The sequence below is a fragment of the Rhipicephalus sanguineus genome, chromosome 11, assembly GCF_013339695.2.
Source record: "Rhipicephalus sanguineus isolate Rsan-2018 chromosome 11, BIME_Rsan_1.4, whole genome shotgun sequence".
NCBI classification, from domain to species: Eukaryota; Metazoa; Arthropoda; class Arachnida; order Ixodida; family Ixodidae; genus Rhipicephalus; species Rhipicephalus sanguineus.
The window spans coordinates 99,125,311-99,142,724 of record NC_051186.1 but is presented as its reverse complement, the minus strand read 5'-3'; the positions used below and the strand labels follow the sequence as shown (position 1 = coordinate 99,142,724).

General features: G+C 49.5%; 1 protein-coding gene across 1 annotated transcript; it reads left to right on the top strand.

Moving 5' to 3' along the window:
* Positions 1-13,051: 13,051 nt before the first annotated feature.
* LOC125760409 (uncharacterized) lies at positions 13,052-14,087 on the top strand. Its single transcript, XM_049420480.1, has one exon. It carries the CDS (start codon positions 13,144-13,146, stop codon positions 13,990-13,992), a length of 849 nt encoding a protein of 282 aa, XP_049276437.1. The 5' UTR covers positions 13,052-13,143; the 3' UTR covers positions 13,993-14,087.
* The last annotated feature ends 3,327 nt before the right edge of the window (positions 14,088-17,414 follow it).

Genomic DNA, 17,414 nt, shown 5'->3' with positions numbered 1-17,414 from the left:
ACCGCAACGACGACTCCGCTTCATGACACTTCTTCGGACCTCCAAAAGATCCTACGCCATTCAAGCTTCGCATCGCAAAGATAGAAAGCTTACTGCGAAATTCAAGGTCTGTGACGTTCATTTTGAGAGTGACGACATTGTAAAGTACTATCGTCGTGTCGTTGCGGGACAAGAAGTTTTCATCCCACGTGAAAAGTGGGAACTCGCGCCCAGTACCGTGCCGCGCTTGTTCCCAGCACTTCCACCCCACATTAAAAAGCCAAAATGTTCGGGGTTTAGGCGCAAATACCCCCCGAAACGCACGGCGTCCCGCGAAAGCCCAGTGCCCAGTTTGGAGGAGCCGCCAGTTGTCAGCTGTCGCTATGCCTTCAAAGCTGTGGATTTTCGAGAGATTTTACGACGAGGCATCGAACAAGATGTGCGGAATATTTTACACTCGACGGCTCGGGAACCGGCTGCTCAGCGCAAAAATTTGACACGGTACACATAGAAAAGACGAGGACCAGCGCTGGTCCTCGTCTTTTCTATGTGTACCGTGTCAATTTTTTTGCGCTGAGCAGTTTATAATGGAACACCAACTAACCCAATCCCACACTTTGCTTCGGAAACGGAGACTTACTTGTGCAAAAGATAGTTGTAGTTGACCAACAGTTTAACTGCGTAGTGAACGGCTACAGCACGAAACGCAAACGGCTGTCGTACAGTGTAAGAAGTGCTGCGGGCATGGAACATCTGCTCGGTGAAGTTGAAAAACTGAAGTTGAATACTGACGACTCTTCTAGCGACAGAGTACGCGCGAATAACTGCTCGGTGCTCACATCACGGCCGATCTGTTCGAATTGTTTAAGGTACCGTAGAAGGATGCGACGGAGAAAGATGAGACACCGAAAATACAACTATCCGCTGGAAAAATTGCTCAGAGACGACATCTATTCAATGTAATCGCACACTGAGATTTCATTTACCGAGTTCTCGTAAAATTTTCCGATTTTGGGTCAGTATCGCTTTAACCGTCGCGAAAACGTGTCTTGTAAACATTGCAAAGCATTGGTGATGTTTTTCGAGAAAGTTTTTATCAATAAATTGTAGAAACATGAGTACTGTTTTTCTAGAACGTTTTTGTATCTCGAGTAAGTACGCTTCTTTGTACACTATAAAGGCTTTCACAAACGTGTTGGGTTGTTCTTGGTCTAGGTAAGACGGCAGCGGCTAAAATTGTGGTGGTAGTTATAAAAATTACGCTGAAAACCCTCATTCGCTTAGAAACTCCTATGCTTGGAAGTTAAGCGCTATGTAGACAGCTCAAATATTGTCACAGTGTCGTGACGTTGACGAAGGCAGCAGTCAGCAGGTCCGAGATGAAACTCTTTATTTGGCCGAACATGTGGCCGGGAAACTGAAAGTCAAACTACAGCAATACACTGATAGCGGCGAACAGAGCGTCGACCGTCGATCAACTGACAAGCGGTCAAGCGCGTCGGCTTTTATACAGGCGCTATCGAACTTTCCAGCGATATCGCTGGTGGCGGCGTTATCTCTCGACAAAGCTAGAACATTTGCGTGCGGCGCGCAATCTTAACAAAACGATCTACTACAATCGCGAAGCTTCTCGAACACTGCTTCGCGGACAGCGTCGAGCGTTGATAACCGTCCTTGCTGGTCAAACCCGAATACATCAAAATAAAACAAGAAGTGGGTGGGGCAATATAGACCGAACATTGATTCTTAGTCAATCAATGAACAACGCACGCGGGCCAATGCATACAGACGACCGTATGCATATCCACGTAAGTATCCACCTGACTCGTATAATAAGAAAGTTGCCGCGCAGTTACCGCGAGCAACTGCGCGGCGGACCGCAGCGTTATGCCGTGGCAGCAGACGACGCGCCGATAGTGGCGCAAGACGGAACTGCAGCGCCGCTAGTTCTCGCGACCGCCATTCGGACCACCCTCCTCCGCTAGCGGAGATACGGAGCTTTGAAACTGAGTTTGTTCTAGTAACGTTGGCTGCCGCCCTCTAAATGGCTAACGTGCTAACAGTTTGCAGCCTACAACCTCGCCTACAATTATCAGAGGAAAGATGGGCGCACCTGTTCAAGATATCAATCGTTTCTTCTTCCTGAAGAAATGCCTGGTCTACCTCATCGCGGTTAGATGTAGACAGGTTTTTTTTGAGGAGCGTAAATCAATGCAAGCAGACTTCGCTGGTGTCGCGAAGATACTCAGCCTACAGTAGCTTCTGGAGGTAGGCAACAACAAAAAGAGCAAAGAAAAAAGATTTGTGCAACGAAAACGTTTTCCTCAGCAATCTTCTTTTTGTGAACGCGTAAGTAATCGGCACAGAACAATCGGACGTAGCCATGGGCCGCGCGCATCGCGTGTAGTGAACAGCTAGACCTAGAGCAAGCCGAAACGTTTATACTGAACGGCGCCGCACAAGTTATATCACATCTGCGCAGCTGTCATGAATGCCTTTCCAGAACTGCTTACGGTTTAACATTTTATGACTAAGGGTGTCTAAGCGTTTGGGCTGCAATATTTAATTTGTAGGCCGCACTCATTGTCAAAACTAAGGGTAATGTCCGTCTGGCGCCACCAATGACCTCTGCTGTCCTCGACGTGGGAAAGCACTTTAGTAAAGTGGCAACAAAATATCATAAATTGGGCAGCTTCGGCCACTCATGGCTTAATCATGCCGCACCGCACGTTTTCTGGCTGCTGAAACGCTGGGGTAAAGGTCGAGATGATACAGGAAGACGTTATCTGCGGCGCCGAAAACATGTGATAGCGGGAAGTGAAATAAACGGCTCGGAAATCATTGAGCTAACTTTTTACAAATGTTGTTTAGGCACAGTGTGCGTCGAATGGGGAAGATGGTTAGAGCGTACAATGCATGTAATGGAAGGGAAGCAAGCAGGCAGTGAGAAAACAACTGCATAACAGCGCGCCTGCTGATTGTGGCATTTAGTTACATATTAAGTTGGCCTTCGCTGCATACAGATGCTTTATTCTGTGTGCAAGGAGAGTTTTGACAAAGTGACCTAAACCATGTGTTCGCGGTGTCTCGCGTGCTTCTGATTAGCGAATACTGGCGGGGTAAGTTGAGGTTGCAAGCTGCAAACTGCGTACGCGTTAGGCCTTTAGAGAGCGGCAGCAGCCCACCCCCGCACACGCTTGACGCAATTAAAGTTTGAGAATACATTTTTGTTGACGACAAGACACCAGAGCAATGTTTTACTGCAGAAAAATAATTAAAACTAGATTTACGTGCAATGCAAGCTGATGACAACTATCAATCGTCACACACACACACAGCAAGGGTAATTTTGACCCGTTAAATCTCGTGAACAAAGCAAATGAGGACATACATATTAACACGGTGTTTTTACTGACATAGACGCTCTTCGACAAAAAAAAAAAAGTCGTCAAAATTGAGGCCTGAGTCTTTTTTATTTTTTGAAAATGTACTTTTTTGAAAAAAACTCGCGTCTTTAACTATTTTCTTGTTATTTTGCGCTGCCTGTAGGAAAAAAATCTTCCGCATAAATGTTGCAAAGTCTCCTTGAAATAAATGACAAAAAGCATGGATGTAATTCACAGTAATGCGTATTAAAACCAGCAAAAGAAGTTTTCGACACATCATTTATAGTTCGCGCTAAATTCGGCCGTGAAATCCGACAACATTGCAGTGAGCAAAAACAGGAGGCACGCGCGGCCACCTTCAAATATCTTTTTGGCGCGCTGGGAGCGTTTCTTGGAAATAAAATTTTCAGTTCCGTGCACTTTGAATGTGCCGACATAACATATAAAAAACCCAGACAAAACAAAAATGTCGACCGGACAGGCATATTCGATCTCTCGTGGAATCACCCTTTAGAGGGCGGCAGCAGCCACTTTCGCACACGCTAGACACAAATAAAATCCGAGAAACATTTTTCTTGACGAAAAGCCACCAGAGCAAGGTTTTGCTGCAGCAGAATAATTAACACAGAGATTTACGCACAATGCAAGCTGATAACAATCATCAGTAGCACAAAAGTGAGCACTCACAGCAAGGGTCATTTTGGCTAGTTATATCTCGTAAACAAAGCAAATGTGTATATATGATATTAAAACCGTGTGTTCACTGACATAAGCGCTCTTCGATAAAAAATTGCCGTCAAAATTGCGACCGGAGTTATTTTATTTTATTTTTTGAAAATGTACTTTCCTGAAAAAACTCGCTTCTTTAACTATTTTTTTCTTTCTTTGCGCTGCCCATAGGAAAATGATCTTCTGCATAAATGTTGCAAAGGCTCTTTTCTATATATGACATTGTTTTCAAGTTTCTGTTTGAAATAGCAAAGGCGCTAAGGCGCCTCAAACTTAGTACTTTTTTTTGATCTCGGTTGTGTTCGCCATTTTTTCCCATTTTCTTCTTTTTGAGCACGGCATAAAAAAGCATGGATGTAATTCATAGTAATGCGTATTAAAACCAGCAAAAAATTTTTGGACACATCTTTTATAGTTCGCGCTAAATTCGGCCGTGAAATCTGAAAACATTGCAGTGAGCAAAAACAGGAGGCCCGTGCCGCCACTTTCAAATATTTTTATGGCGCGCTGGGAGCGTTTCATGGAAATAAAATTTTCAGTTCCGTGCACTTTGAATGTGCCCACATAACATATAAAAAACCCAGGCAAAACAAAAATTGCGACCGGACAGGCATGTTCGATCTCTCGTGGAATCACCCCACTGTGCGTTTGTACGCAGATGAATGTTTAATATACCGTGAGGTCAATGGCGTGAGTGATCAAATATCACTGAGCGATGCTCTGGCCGCGATTGAAGCGTGGTGTGAAAAGTGGAATATGAAAATAAACGAACAAAAAAACAGTTGTCTTCAGGGTATCCAGAAAAGTAAAGAACGAACTGTACCATAAATACTTTGTGAACTCCCAAATGCTCGCTACAGTTGATAAGCTCAAATACTTGGGAATAGCTATCGCCACGAACCTAACCTGGGAAACGCATATCGCAGATATCACAAGCGCTGCCGAAAAGAAACTTTGGTTTCTGTGCAGAAAGTTGTAACTTGCACCTCAATCTATCAAGCTAGCCGCGTTCCTAACATATGTTAGGCCAACGCTGGAATATGCAAGCATTATATGGGATCCGTTTTAAGTAGGTCTAGTAAACGAACTCGAAAAGGCACAAAGAAGGGCAGCACGGTGTATCCTGTCTAAATATTCATCGACTTACTCGGTATCAGCGATGTTAAAATTGCTTAAACTTCCACCGTTATCACAGCGGCGCCGAGTATGAAGATTAAAATTTCTATTTTTCCTTTCCAAGCACCAATTTAACATCGATACTTCACCCGACCTAACGCCTCAGCTAAAGCAAACCCTTAGGAAAAAGTATGACTTGATGTTCGTTGTGCCGCAACTACATATCGACGCACATGCTAACTCATTCATACCTCGAACTATAAAATACGGGAACGCCCTGCCATCATGAGTTGTGCAGTGCACCTCAGCAGAAACCTTGGAAAATTGCATAATAGCGACATTACAAACGCGAGTGCCGATGCTTTCTTATTCTTCTGCGTAGTATGCTTGTTTTTTTGTTCTTTGTCCCCCCCCCTTTTTTTTGTGACGCAGCATGCGTTGGTTGCATCATAAACAACTCATGTTGCTGTTCAAGTACTTATCTGCTATTTATTTTGACTGACTGACTGACGGACTTGCCTTTGTAATATTTGGTTCATATTTTGATAACTACTGTTTAAATTATGAGTATACTTGTATTTTCATGTTTGATACTGTATTGATGCAATTTGTATTGTAACACACACTTCGTTGTTGTGAAGTCTTACAACCCAATCTGCAACGGCCGTACGTCCAACAGTATTGTGGATAAAATTCTTGACGTTAACGGTCTCTTCACGTGACGTCGAGGAAATAAACTCTTCATTAGTCCTTATACGAGGGATACAGGTTGTGAATTGTCTCCTACCCTGCTTCGCCACGCAGTCGAAAGTCCGTTCTGCCTTGTTTCACATGAATATCATGCGCCATCAACTAATTTCACCTCGTTTTGTACGTTTAATTTCGATTGCGCAAGCGGAGATAACAGCGTATATCCAAAAATCGCGAACTCCTGATACGCTCAACGCGTAGTGCTGACATTGTCGACTTTTTTTATGAAGAAATAAATGGCGAGGAGGACAGAGTGCCTGTAGGAAGGGTATTGAAAGCGAGAAGGCGACCACTCTCTCATCTTTGATCTTGGAGTGGTTTGGTGCCGTTTAAAACTAAAACAATAGCGATGCCGATTACAAAAGTGCCACCTGGTTGCTCACTCGTACTATGGAACGAATGTAATTAAGGCGAAGTTTTTTTTGCCTGTCTCATTAGGGACTGGCCGGGTCCGCTCGGTAGTTCCTCTTTCGACTAGTAGACTAGACTGATGCCAAAGAAGTCGTAATCAGAACTTCATGTTTCTTGAATATTGTGCACTAGTCAACGGGGATGATTACAGAGACAGATAAATGAGTGACAGCTTGGTAGACAGAATCCGGATAACCACGATCGTATTTAACTGTGCTTCCACTCCACCTTGTTATTGTGTATGTAAAGAAAAAGCTGCTATCCAAAGAGCTCCACCACAACCGATGTTAAAAGTGAAGAAAATTTCAGCAAAAATTTATTTCAAATCCCGACGTTTTGTCACGTTGTGGTGTTGTTGGACCACGATGAAAACCTTTAGCTTAACAGCGACGCATAGATGGCGGCACTAGAGGAAGAGCTGCAATATTGCGCGCTTATGTAACATGACATTTTTTGTAAACCAGCTTTTCAGTTTTAAGTGAAGTTGCTTCTTAAGCTGAGATAACGTGCAGGAGGCTTGATCCTGTTTTCCGTAGCGGGTAGCTTGAAGTGGGCGAGGCCGTTCCCCAACTAGCTGCGTTGGAACTGGTAGGCTTGCGATTGTTCTCGACGTCTGAAAGTCTCTGAGGCCACCATCTTGTATGTTGGAGGGCTATTCAAAAAGTAAGGGCTGTCTGCTAATATTTAAATATTTACACTTGTGAGTAAATATTTAATCGTATAGCGCCATCTAATAATTCTTCGCTAAGGTACTGAAGCTTTCGTTCTCAAGTTATGGTTAGTCTGCTTGTCAGGGAATACAAAGACAATGTCTGCGAAAATCGTTGCTCGCTCCTGTTGCAAAGTGCGAGCAGTAATTCGATTTATGTTTGCAAAATTATCACCACCTTCTCAAATTTATGCGGAGTTGCGCCTAGTTTATGGACAAGAAGTGATGAGTGAAAGAAAGGTCATAAAAAGATGGCTGATCCGTCTGTCATAGGAATCGGTATAACACGAACGTGAAACGTGTCGGCACAGAAGTAGTTGATTGTTTATAGTGCATCAGTATATGAGAGCTTGTAGAGCGTCTACTGTTTGGCAGATATAGCACAGCTTGATGTTGACGCACCTACGTTGACACCTAGTGGCACATCTCCGTACCGAAGAATAACGCCCATGATCATGATTTAACCACTACGGTAGCTGAAGTTCTTAACATATACGTGGACACTGCATATGGTGAATGCCGAGCAAATATGGCAACAAGAAGCACATAATAAACGCCGATGCTTGATATGCACTCCTTCAAAGCGTCGTGGAGCGCGAAGGGAAACGCTACGCGCCTCGTGTCTTCCCTCTAGCCTGGTCGGTAATTCTCACAGGGCGAGAGGGGAACGCAGTGCGACAGCCAGGCGAGCGTCGGAGACCTATTTTTCGATATGAATGGATGGCACGAACGAGGCTTGGGCTAAAGGCACCACCTCGCGGTGTGTTTAAGCGTTCACGAAATTAGACTTCTATTGAAAACGCGCCAAATAGGATGGTCGTAGCAACGGCGCGTTTTTTTTTCGAGCCTGGTGGCACACGTCACCATACTAATAGCATCCATCCATAGTTCATAGCATCCATCCATACAATCAAGAAGCTCATAGCATCCATCCATACAATCAAGAGCACTGCGAGAGGAAAGTGTGAAAGATAAAAGGCGCGTTCATGTGTCCTCCGTTATGTGTTTGGTGGTAGCTCATGGGCTAAACGCCCGCCAGCCATGCTCGCGGACCGAGAGGCCATGGGTACGACTCCTCTCAGCGGAAGTTTTTCTTATAGTCTTTTTCTTTGCAATTTGATGGCGTTCATTTTGCTGAAGTATTTCCGTGACGGAAATACGTCAGCGTAAAACACCTTCGTGTTCACGAAGTTCTAAGGTGTCGGTTAAGATTTGTTTCATAAAGTATACGACATGCATGCCATGATTTTTATGTCACTCCCTGCCATTTACGTTCGTCGTACACTCATGTAATGACATGAGACGCTGCGAGCGCGCGACGGAGCAAGACGTGTGGCGTATCGGCTCCGTCGATTTTCGGCCAGGGCCACGGCTCAATCCTCTGCACTCCGACAAGACTGGCGTCAATCGACGCAGCAAACCATCTGGACCACTTTGAAACCAAGTTTCACCAGGTGGGCCCACTTTTAAAGATTTTGCGGCCGAAATACACCTGATCACGGGGGCGACGCCGTTACGCCTAACGGCGACGCCGGAGCCCGGCGGCGTGGAACCGGCCTCCCGAAGTAACATGACGGCCCCCGCGTCTTTCCTGAGGGGTTACGACCCCGAAGGCATGGCCTGGACAACAATTTCAACATGTCAAGACGAAAACTCCACTGTTCCGCATTTTCGGCACCAATCCCTGAATGAAGCGGTCGCGCGTCGCGCGTTCGCTCAAGCCAAGGCAGCGGCGCCCAACGCCATCCCGGCCTCCGGCACACCGGCCGGCAAGACGCAGCCTCCTGGATCGCGCGCTGCGGGAAGCAAAGGCAAGGCTATTACCAACTGGAAGCCTCGCCCATTTCCAAGACCGGGCCCGGACGACTTCGTGGTCGTGCTCAAGCCACGCGAACATATGTCGCTGCACCAAGCCTTTTCGGAGAACCGCTACGGAGCCGCCTTTACGGCCTACCTCGGGCCTGAGCTGGCAAAGTCTGTCACGGTTCTGCCGTCCCGTGACCAAAACATCGTATTGATCCACACCCCGAACCCGGCGGCGGCAGATCGGCTCCTCGGGGAGTTTTCTGTCAATACCGAGCACGGGGCGATTCCACTCCACGGATACCTTCGACAAGACGGAGGCGATGTGTGCCACGGCGTCATCGTCGTCAGCAACTCGGACACCACTGAATCACTTCGAGAGCAGGTGCAATGGAGAGAAGGCACCATCGTCGAGGTGAGGAAATTCGGCTCCTCTAACAAAGCTCGGGTCACCTTTGCCGGGAAGGTGAAACCGCGTTTCGTGCACTATGAGAACATGCTCATCCCAGTGCGAAAATGCTACCGGACAATTCCAGCCTGCGGCCTGTGTGGGGCCGTTGGCCACCGAGCGGATGCCTGTCCCAACACGCAGCCCAACACGTGCGGCCTCTGCGGTCAACAAGCCCCGCTTGTGGAGGGGGTGCGGCCCCTCACGAATGTGTTCCGCGATGCTCGGTATGTGGCGGTGGACACGCAACAAACTCGCGGGAGTGTGCGGCAAAATTCCGCACACACAAGATGCTCGCCCCGAAGGGCGGGGCAAAAAGAAGTCGGCAGCCAAGAAGAAGGGCCGCCATCTTGGCTCCCCCGGTGAGTCACCGAGCAGGGACGACAGCAACACCGAGAAGCTGGCGCCATCAGCAGAAGTCGGCAAGCGACCACCGACGCCGCCACCACACGGCGGCACAGGAAAACTGTCGACGACGCCACCACGTGGGGAGGCCAGGGCCTGGGCCAACGCTGGAAAACATAGAACGCAGGTGAGCGGCACGGGCAGGGCTGCCACCTCCTCCCCCCCTGCGGCAGGCAATGCCGAGCAAACTAAGATAGCAGCTCTCGAAGGTCAAATTGAGATGCTACTAAAAAAAATTGCGCTTCTAGAATCGCAATCAAAACAGCCTACCACTCCCCCCTCGCCCCCCGCAACCGAGGCTATGGAGAGTGAGCCCGTGGCACCCAGGGCAGTATTGAGCGCGGAAGCTGCACTTGAGGCCCGTCTAGAGGCCCGCATGGACGCCCGCCTAAATGCCTTAGAAAATCAAATATCCGCGGCAATCGCCTCCGCTATCGCCAAAATGACCGAAAATATTCCTACTATCGTCGCACAGCACATTGCGCAATCGTCGCGTAGCGTCCGACGAACCGGCGGTCTCATCAAAGACGTGTCCGGCCGCTATCCCAAAACGTCGCCTCGCGCCATAGAAACTGAAGTAGAAGACGAAGACAGCTGCTCGCTCTCCGGAATTGAGGATGCCCCCCTCCCCGCGAGTGCTGGCTCCGCAGCTGCGTCCCTACGACCACTCTTTCACTTCAATGACCATGGCGGGCAGCCCTCAAATTAGCCGCTCTACACGTAACAATTCGGCCACCCCCATACAAATTACACAATGGAACTGCCGGGGATTCCGTTCCCGCGCCAAGCGGGCTCACCTCCGGCTTTTCCTCTCAAAATTCACTTCACTTCCCGCAGTGGTTGCCCTCCAGGAGCCAGGGAGCGGCGCCAGCCTTACAAATTATGTCACGTTCCAGCAAGACCCCTCTTCCTGTATATTCGTGCACAAAAATTATACAGCCAACCAAGTTGATTTGGAACTCAATACTGAATATTCCTATGTGATGGTCACCCTCCTTCCGCTTAAGAAACAAAATGCACCATTACATATACTCAACATCTATTGTTCTCCCAAGCTTAAAAATGTAACTTTCGCAGCCCTCTTCAGTCGCGCCCTGAAGGCTGCGGGCAGGGACCCCCTGGTGATCGTGGGTGATTTCAACGCTCACAGCACACTCTGGGGGTACGTGCGTGAAGAGAAGCGCGGGCGCAAGCTAGCGGAACTTGCGTCCACGCTGGGCCTCACTCTTCACACTGACCCTGCATATCCAACGCGGTTGGGTAACTCCGTGACTCGGGACACGTGTCCGGACCTTACCTTCACCAAAAACATTAGACACGCAGAATGGGCCAACACCGAGGAAACCCTCGGCAGTGACCACTGCATACTCAACACCACAGTCACAAGCAAACCATTGGCAAGACCCCACGCCCAAACCCGCATACCAGACTGGACAAAGTTCCGTAAAAACTACACTAATTCGGCCCCTATCCACGAAACAGGTTACCACGCGTGGTCACAAGAATTGGTTACACAGCTTCGTTCGACGGAAACTCAAGTTCAACTCTCGGAGGTCCTGCCGGGGGTGGACAACCACCTCCTGCACCTCTGGGAAGCGCGGCACAGCCTCGTCCGCAGATGGCGCCGCCAAAAACACAATCGGAAGCTCAAAATTCGCATTGCCGAGCTCACCCAACGAGCGGCTGAGTACGCGGCCCAGCTCGCCGACTCGAATTGGGTGAACCGATGCAACACGGCTGCTAGACAAATGTCCAGCCGGAGCACTTGGCGTCTCTTTCGCGCCTTGATCGATCCGACCCAAACCAGAGCCGAGACACAAAAACATCTCCAACGGGCTATCCATAGCTTCGACGGAGACACCTCAAAATTAGCAAGCAAACTACGGGATCAATACCTCTGTGTCCAACATGACCCCCGAGGGCCAGCGTACTCGTATGCAGGTTCCGAGAACGCGGAGCTGGATCAACCGTTCCGGCTCCATGACCTAAAGGCGGCCCTGACTAAAATGAAGCGAGGAACGGCGCCGGGCCGAGACCAAGTAACAGTAAAATTACTTGCCAACCTTCCCGACCCGGCCTACGACGCACTCCTCGCATACATAAACTCAATCTGGCTTGGTGCGACACCCCTCCCAATCGAATGGAAGACCGCCTTGGTCACTTTCATTCCCAAAGCCGGAAAAGCCATAAACACGGACAACCTCCGCCCCATCTCCCTCACGTCTTGTGCGGGAAAGCTGATGGAGACTATGGTGCGAGATCGGCTGTCCGAGTTTTTGGAAAACCAAAATGTATTCTCAGACACCATGTTCGGGTTCCGCCCGCACCGGTCCGCGCAGGATGTCCTGCTTCAATTACACCGCGAAATTCTAAATCCCGTTGAATACCCCCTCAATGACAAGGTGGTACTCGCCCTCGATTTGAAGGGGGCTTTCGACAGTGTCACACATGACATAATTCTGACGCACCTCTCCCAAACAAACTGTGGACACAACACGTTTCAGTACATTAGGCAATTTCTCTCTGACCGGCAGTCGTATATCCGGATACAAGATGAAGAACACGGCCCCTATCAATTAGGCACGAGAGGTACCCCGCAGGGCGCGGTACTCTCACCCCTACTATTCAATCTCGCAATGATGAAACTCCCGGCTCAGCTGGAGAATGTTGAAGGGATACAGCACGCGCTATATGCTGACGACATTACCATCTGGGCTAAACACGGATCGGTAGGAGATATTGAAGCCAACCTGCAGCAAGCGGCGGAGATCGTGGACGCCTACGCCCGCCGCTGCGGCCTTCAATGCTCCCCGACTAAATCGGAATTTGTGCACATCCGCCCCTCGCCAAAGTGCACTACCAAAATTGAATTGTCCTTAAAAAGCGGACCCGTCCCAGAACACAATGAGATCAGAGTACTGGGTCTGTTTATACACAAACATCGCAGAGCAGACACAACATTGGCCAAATTGCGTAAGGTGGGGGACCAGGTGGGCCGGATGGTCCGCCGGGTTTCCAACAAACGCGGGGGGTTGCGTTGCAAAGACGCCTTGCGGCTGGCGCATGCATTCGTGACCAGTCGAGTCCTCTACTCGGCTCCTTACCTCCACCTGCGCAAGTTTAATGAGAACGCCCTTGAGGTGATTCTCAGGAAGATGTACAAGCGTGCCCTCGATCTCCCGATAACCACGTCCAACCAGCGCCTTATGGGCCTGGGGATGGTCAACACTTTCGCCGAGCTGCGGGAGGCACACTTGACCAACCAATACACAAGACTTTCAAAAACGATGTCGGGACGCCGCCTATTAGCCCGACTACACATCCACCACCCAACATTGACAGAAGAGCGCGTACGCATCCCAGAAGTCTGGAGATACGCCCTGCACGTGCGCCCTCTTCCGGCCAACATGACACGTGACGACCACAGTGGCAGGCGCCTTGCGCGGGCGGAGGCACTGGCTCGCCACTATGGGAACAAACATGGTATCTTTTACGTGGACGCCTCCGGTCCTCACCATGGGGGTTGGTACACGGCTGCAGTCGTCCACCAAAACGTCGCAGTGAACGGCCTAACATTCAGGGCACAAAATATAACACATGCGGAGGAGGTCGCCATCGCGCTAGCTGCCGCAGACCAGGACTCGCGCGTCATCATTACCGACTCGAGAGGGGCCTGCAGAAATATTGAACAGGGGTACGCTCCTCACCTTGCGTATCGCATCCTGCAAGATAGCAATTACGTCGGGGCCCCCGCGTCCCGGATGATCATATGGGCTCCAGCTCATATGGGCCTCGAAGGCAACGAAACGGCAGACGCCGCTGCCCGCGCGCTCACTCTCCGGGCAACGCCTTCAGACCCTTCCGAAATGGATCCCGAACCCAATCCGGCCTTAACGTATCGGGAAATTACTGAGTTTTATCAATTCGGCCACGCAATTTATCCTAAACCCTGTAAGGGCCTTACAAAGGTGGAGGAACGCACACTCCTCCGCCTTTACACCAAAACGCTGCTGTGCCCGGCAGTTTTAAAACATTTTGATCCGGCCTGTACAGGAAAATGCCCATACTGTGAGGAGAAATCTTCGGACGTCTACCACATGGTGTGGGCATGCCAGTCAACCCCGAACCTCGCCCCAAAACCACACCCCACCCGGGAGGACTGGGAGGCAGCCCTGCTCGGCTGCTCCGACCTGGCGAGCCAGAAGGCCCTGGTCGACCGAGCTCGAGTCGCGGCGATCGCCAATGGGCTCCTGTAATGAGGAGCCCACCTAGTGCTTGTGAGGGGTGGCCCCCTCCGGGCCACCTCGCGCTTACTCCCTGTATATACCTCTAATAAAGTTTTTTCCTCCTCCTGTAATGACATACCAATATTGGTGCGTATCCAAATAATGAAACGGCGGCGAGCGCACTAAACTGCGTCTTGTAAATCATGCCGTATATGACATGCATATCACAATTTTCATATTACCACCTGTCATTTATGTTCGGAATGCAGCCATGTAATGCCACACCAAATTTGGTATAATGAAGCGGTTGAGACAGCACAAAGGCGTAGGTGAGATAGATAGACAGATAGATAGATAGATAGATAGATAGATAGATAGATAGATAGATAGATAGATAGATAGATAGATAGATAGATGGATGGATGGATGGATGGATGGATGGTTGGATGGATGGATGGATGGATGGATGGATGGATGGATGGATGGATGGATGGATGGACGCGATCACAGTGGCTGAAGTTTGTTAAAATGCATCGCTAAAAGTGTTTTAAAAGGAAGTACAAAAACACAAATGGCTTATTAGAGGTTGGGAGTTCAGCCGGAAAGGAAACATCTGCCTTTGTGAACAACGTGAGAGTTGAATGAGAGGCTGAAAGGCGAAACATACAAGAAACAAAGAAACAGATAATCAGAGGGTACGATGCTTAGGGACTGAAACGCGATACTTGAAGGCCGTGGCTGTCAAAGAAGTACCTCGATACCGAGGAACGATGGCTGCATTGCGGCGTTGCAGTCTGGTATGGAAAAGGAAACAATGGTGTCTATGACGTATTGTGTTCCAGGAATATGGATGCCTGCTGGAGAGAATCCAGGCTTCTTACCAGCACCAGAGAGTTCTGGATGGTCTCTGGTACATAAGCGATCCTCCAGCACTCTGTGGTGGCGCGAAGATCTCTGGCCTCTATTCGATCGGGAGTGGGAAGTATCAGTCATTGAGCTCTACATGACATGTACAAAAAGAAGGTGGCCGACTGAGAGAGCTAAAAAAAGTTTGGAGTTGAAAACTCACTGCCAAATTTGCTTAACATTTAACGCCCGGATGCAACAGTGCATAAGGATATCACCTGTATTTTTGCATTCCGACCTCAATTAAACGCAGCCGCCACTGATGTAAAGCGGACCACTGTCTTGCAGCTTAGCACCATGACACCTTTGCTCCGAATCTGCAAAGCTATTGAACATCAGCAACATTTTTGTTCAGCGAAAGAATTCGTTCGTTAAGCTATGCGCCAACTCGCCGAAAGTTAGACTGCTAAAACATTTTTATTATTTCGATCAAAGGCGCAGCTTTTACTTGAGTGAAAGCCTGTGTGCCTTGTCTGTGTGCGGCGCAGAAACAGCAAATGAAACAATCGGTAATTGCGTTGATACGTCCGGTTCGAATGACCCAGCGTGACCAGCTTAGCGCAGTGGTAGGGTACTGGACTAGACGACACGGATGCACGGAGAGAAGTGCCAGGTCTATCCTAAGGCGCGTTTCGCGTGCATAAGGATGCTCGATGTAATCCAGCGCATTCGCTCTTCTCGTCTGTTATTCGAGACTTTTGAAGGCTACCGTCCTCGCCATAGGCGTGCGGAGGGTTGTTCAATATGGGAGTACCATACTCGGAACGCCTCCAGCTCCCCCCCTCCCCGTTTGCCGCGTCCGAAAGAAAAGAATGCTCGCAATGGGCGGCAAAATGAAAACGAAGCGATGACCTGCTTCAGACAACAACTTGCGTTTGGTCCCCGGCTCTTCGGGAGTGAAGGTGGGGACCACGGTGTAAGAAAAATAATTTAGGTGTGGACACTCCGCCCGACGGCGCGTCCACATAATGTTCGCCTCTTTCCTCCTCTCGGCCCCCATGTCGCAGCGCCACCCACGCAACCGCGGCTGGCGCATGTACTATAGAAGACGAGCTGCGTGCGTAGCGTCCGTAAAGGCGTTGCGCACGTGAGAAGTCAGCGAGCTCACGCGCTCACGCGAGTCAGCTCACGCGCTCTAAGCAAGACGCCGCGCTTTTACGTACGCAACGCTGTTAGGGACGCTATGTGCGTCGGGTGCGCCGTTTACACCGTGGCCGTATGAAAACTCGCCGTGAAAAAATGCAATGAGGTGAAAAAAATAAAGAAAAACGCGCGTTCGCTTCGTCGCAATAGGTTTCTTAAGCCCCCATGTCGCAGCGCCCCCCACGGAACTGCGGCCGGCGCATGTATTAAAGGCGAACATTATCTGGACGCGCTCTCCTTCGCGGCGGGCGGAGAGTGTCCACACCTAAATGATTTTTCTTACACCGTGGTGGGGACTAAACGATTTTGGAAAGCAACATCTGCGGCCTTTGGACGCCATCGCGGTAAAAAAAATTACACCATCTCCCACTAAAGGGGACCATGAGGCGATGCGAAGCCAGAGCACTTGCACAATCGCGTTCCGTTGGCGTTCGTTGGGTATGCTATCGACCTCGCGTCGTGGAACGCTAAGAGGAACGCTACGCACGTCGTGTCTTCCCTCTAGCCTGGCTGTTAATTTTCACACGGCGAGCGGGGAACGCGGTCAACAGGCGCGCGATAGGGGGGGGGGGAGCGTAGGAGAGGAGAGAGAGAGAGGGGGAGGGGACGCGCATGCGCTGGCGCTCATCGCGGCGTTGAGCAGGAGAGAATGAGCCGTGTGAGAGAGGGGGAGGCATGGGAGAGGAGAGGAGGGGGAGGAGGAAGCGCATGCGCTTTAAGGGTGCGTCGCCATAAGCGTGTACATTAAACAATGATAGAAGAGGGCCGACTGAGTAAACGTAGGGGGCCGCTTTGCGGCTCCCTTTGGGTGATTTGGAGTGGGCGGCCAAATACGCGATTCGGTGAGCACGCGGAGCGTCTTCCGATGGGACGTTCCAGACAACGAGGATCGCCAGCAAGAAGATGAAAGTCGCGACGCTATGCCCATGCCGGCAGACGACAACGTTCCAGGGAAGGCCTCAACCGCAGCGTTTCCCTGCAAGAAAAAAAAAGAAGACTACGCTGACGCAACACTCAGATAATTCCCAAAGGAGAGTAAGCGCGTGACATTTTTAGCACTGGAGCTCTTCCTGCAAGTCCTAAAAACTTTGGTATCCGCAGAAAACCACACGTGGGTATGCGCCACAGCAAGTCGGCAAGACCCACTACCGGGTAGAGCAGGTGCGAGCGTTAAACCAAAACTCTGCTCGGCGAAGTGGAGCACGTGAAACACGTGAAAGAGAGAGAGAGAGAGAGAGAAAGAAAGTAAAACAGAAAAAGATAGAGAAATAAAGGGGACGAAGACATAAAAAGATAGAAAGGTTGAGAAAGAGATAGGTAGAGAAAGACACGAAAAGAAATAGAAAAAAGAGATAGCTAGATCGAAAGAGAGATAGGAAAAGATAGAAAGACAGAGAAAGACA

Coding starts and splice junctions, on each gene's coding strand:
- LOC125760409 (XM_049420480.1), top strand. CDS start 13,144: ATGACACGTGACGACCACAGTGGCAGGCGCCTTGCGCGGGCGGAGGCA.